Source organism: Aplysia californica, unplaced genomic scaffold, assembly GCF_000002075.1.
Source record: "Aplysia californica isolate F4 #8 unplaced genomic scaffold, AplCal3.0 scaffold00127, whole genome shotgun sequence".
NCBI classification, from domain to species: domain Eukaryota; kingdom Metazoa; phylum Mollusca; class Gastropoda; order Aplysiida; family Aplysiidae; genus Aplysia; species Aplysia californica.
In genome coordinates, this window is record NW_004797397.1 from 857001 (window position 1) to 860905 (window position 3905).

Consider the following 3905-nt stretch of genomic DNA (forward strand, 5'->3'; position numbering starts at 1 on the left):
ACAACAATAAAAAAACAACAACAAAAAAGTGGCCATTCTCCCCACACTCCAAGACCTGAGAGTAAAAAAACCCTAGGGATTTTCAAATAACGTGAACACAGCAGAAATGTTACAGTATTCCCTCCGGAAACCCGAATAATGGCCAATCATAACACTCTCAGCTCAGTCACTCGTCTTTGGATCTTACAATGGGTGAATAAAGGGCGTGGCTTAAGATATGGCGGCTGTCCTCTTCCACGTTTGTAGCCACTCATGATCGAACTGACTGTTTTAAAAAGATGCCTTTAAAGGCACAGGGACTGTGTCTGCCTATCAGATCGTTACATTTACAAGCGTTCCTGAACTGTGTAAAAATAACACACACAATAATTTGGACTATCAATTTAAAAAACTAATTCGGAAATTCCTCTTTAATTTGTGTTTGCTTTTCTGATGCAAAGTTCATGATTTCTTTCAGTTCTTTTTTTCTCAACCTATAATGTTTTGGCTTTGGTTTCGTTTTATTCTTCTTTTCTGGTTTTAGTACTGTTTGGACATTTTGAAAAGCGTATTTGTAATAAAACCATTGTCACAAGGACTCATTTACCAGAAAATAATATACTTCTTTGGTTCCCGTACTTGCTTTCAGCATCCATTCCGGCTGGTCATGGTCTTCTTTGGGAAAGCCGCTCTTTGATGTGTGCTAATCACGGCTGGGTGACCGCCCTTTGGTGTCTGGTAGTTGTTATTGTGTGACTTCCCTTTGATGTCTACTGGTCACAATTTGGTGACCGCTCTTTGCTATCAGGTGGTCACAGACGGATAACCGCCCTTTTATTTATGATGGTCATTGTTGGATGACTGCCTTTTAATATCTGCTGGTCTCTACTGGGTGACTGTCCTTTGATGACTGGTGGTCTCTACTGGGTGACTGCCCTTGATGTCTGGGGGGGGGGGGGGTCAAGGTTGGATAACCGCCCTTTGATGCCTACTGGTCATAGCGGCGGAGTCTGTGATGTAGACAATGGAGGCCGTGTCAAAGCAAGGGCCGATTATCATTGTTGATGTTTATGACAACATCCCCCTTCTCCCACCCCCAAATAAATCATTTGTTTTAAAATGAAGGAAAACAGAAAAAAGACAAAAACAAACCAAAAACAAACAAAACAAAAACAGCAAAACAAACCCCCCCCACTGAATATACACTAGTAACAAATTAAATATGGAGGTTCATACTATTCTCAACTAATTCACCCGTCAAAGAGCTGTCTAACTCATTAAAATTTACTTACCGTGTTTACATATAACTATTTTTATGAGTAAAGTAAAGTAAAGTAAAGTTGTTCCCGAATCCGATCTGGACATTGGAGATTGCCTTGTTAGTGAGACAACTTACTAGAATTTCGGCCTTTTCTATGAGAACCGATTGAAAACAAAGAAAAACAAAACAAATAGAAAACAAATCAAAGAAGGAAAGACTTGACTGAGAGCATTTTACTTTGAGGGAAAAAAGGTTGCTTGTTCATACTTTTTCAAATTTGTCAAAATAATTCTTCTTTTTTTTCGACATATCGTTTGCAGGAAAACGTGACAAGAGTTATCTTTAACTCTGTTGCACTTTGTACATCATCTGTGAGCTTGTGAGAGTGGCTGGTCAGTGTGTGTCGGCCTTCTTTGGGGAAGCCGCCCTTTGATGTCAGACGGTCATTGTTGGATCACCGCCCTTTGATGTCTGATGGTCATTCTTGAGTAACTACCCTTTGATGTCTACGGGTCGGTTTTGGGTGACCCTCTTTGATGTTTGATGTTCCATGTTGGGTGACTGCCCTTTCATGTCTGAAGGTCATTGTAGAGTTACCGCCCTTTGAATTCTGATGGTCCTTGTTGGGTGACCGCCCTTTGATGTCTGATGGTCATTGTTGGGTGACCGCCCTTTGATGTCTGATGGTCATTGTTGGGTGACCGCCCTTTGATGTCCGATGGTCAATGCAGCCGGCGTCTGTGATGTGAACAATGGAAGCTATGTCAAAGCAAGGACCGACAATCGGTGTCGGTGATTTTGAAGACAAATACCCCTCTTTAGGGGGACGCTTGACTCCACTATAAAAGTGAAGGGGTCTGGACATTCCTTTAGTTCAGCATATCGCTCTCGCAGTGACAGGTTGGATACGTCTTGTATTTTCCTCTACAGAATTTCTCGACAACTCGGCAGATATCTAGCATGGCTACTCTCACGTTTCCCGATGTCACCGTCATTCGTGATGGAGACTTTCTGAACAATTTCAACTTGAAGTTTGTGCGTGTCCTTGCCAAGAAGAAGAATTCGCTAGTTTTGGAAGCTTCCATGAAGAACGACGACTCCATTCGTAAGGCAATCAAGAAGATCCCTTACCTGGACAGTAAAGGACGACATCGAGGTCTCGAGGACAGCACCGAGGAGTTGACCATCATGCACAACGTTCAGCACCCGCACCTCATGAAGATGGACTGGGTGGTCACGTGTGACAGCTTCCTGGCTATCTATATGCCCCTGTGTTCTCAGGGATCTTTGGATGGATTGCGTCAGTCGCTCCAATGGGACCAAGTGGAACGGGTTTTCGTACAAACCGCCTGTGCCCTTTGATATCTCCACGACCAGCGCTGTGTACACGGGGACGCGCGTGAAGCCAGACAACATCTTCCAAGACGCCTCCGGCAACGCCATCCTCGGAGACTTTGGTTGTTCTCAGATCTTACCTGATGGAGAAAACACCGTGAGTCGCTGGAGAGGAACTCTGGGATACCATGGACCTGAGTTTTTCCTTGGTTACAAATTCGACCCTTTTCTGGTAAGTTTTTCTTCTTTTTTTATTTTTTACGTTTCAGCCTTGATTTGTTGTGGTCATTACACAGGTTAGACGTAAGTTTTTAGCACACAGAAAGGTATCTGCTGTTTGTGTTTATTCTGCCAAAGAAATATTATTACTTTTATGTCTACGCTTTCACCCTTTTGTCTAATTCATCGGTATTAGGGTGTCATCACTTTTATTACACAATCTATCTATATTATTTGTAGCATGATATCGTTATCAATTGCTTCAATTTTTATGATGTTTGATATTAATGTAACGTGATTCCGATGTCTAATGTTCCGGTCATTTGTTTTCTTTTTTTTCAGATGGACGCATACGCACTGGGAGCCACGCTGTGGTCTCTGGTTTTCAGACTCAAACCAGCAGACCTGGATCTACTGGACGTTGTGAGGAATTCTTCTCTTCCCGAAATGTACAGGTAAGACAGCTGTAATATATATATACATATATCGTGTTTGCCGCTCGAGGTCCACTGTATCGCCACAATGCAATGCTTAATTACCGCTCGAACTTCCTCTAAGTGAATAGTGTAGTTACTCTCTTTTTATGCTTGCTTATTATTTTTTTAAATTACGTTGTCATAAATTATATTTTCCTTGATTATTTTTTCACCTTACAAAAGTGCAATTTTACATTGGTCCTCCCCTTCTTACACTTAACTTTTACAGGAGCCAACCCCTCCCCCCCCCCCCCCTTTTTTTTTTCCTGGCGTCAGATATTATTTGAACGTCCCCTTTAGGGGTTTTCTGGATGAATCGATCCTTGTCTAGATTAGCCTCCTGGCCTAAGATTTAAAGTCTTTCACAATTTTTTTATACTAGATCTAGATCTATCTACCTGGTGCTACGGAACCATGAAGCAAGCTAAGTAATCAGACAACCGTGTTTACGATTGATTTACTCTAGACTAGATCTAGCTAGACTAGAAGATGATTCAGTCCAAACAAGACTATTGGGTCGGTTTGCTCGCCAGATTATGATGCAAAGCGGCTATCGTGGCACAAGTCGATCGCACCCGACCCGTTGTTTCAAAACAAACACGTTGTTTTCAGGCGACAAGTCGGGCGATCATCCC

General features: G+C 42.3%; 1 protein-coding gene across 1 annotated transcript in view; it reads left to right on the forward strand.

Moving 5' to 3' along the window:
- LOC101856728 (probable receptor-like protein kinase At5g20050) overlaps window positions 1-3253 on the forward strand; it is a 6737-nt gene extending 3484 nt beyond the window's left edge. The window contains exons 3-5 of the mRNA XM_005096373.1: window positions 2171-2478; window positions 2522-2807; window positions 3137-3253. Coding sequence (XP_005096430.1) covers window positions 2171-2478; window positions 2522-2807; window positions 3137-3253 — 711 coding nt within the window. The remainder of the gene's footprint in view (window positions 1-2170; window positions 2479-2521; window positions 2808-3136) is intronic.
- The last annotated feature ends 652 nt before the right edge of the window (window positions 3254-3905 follow it).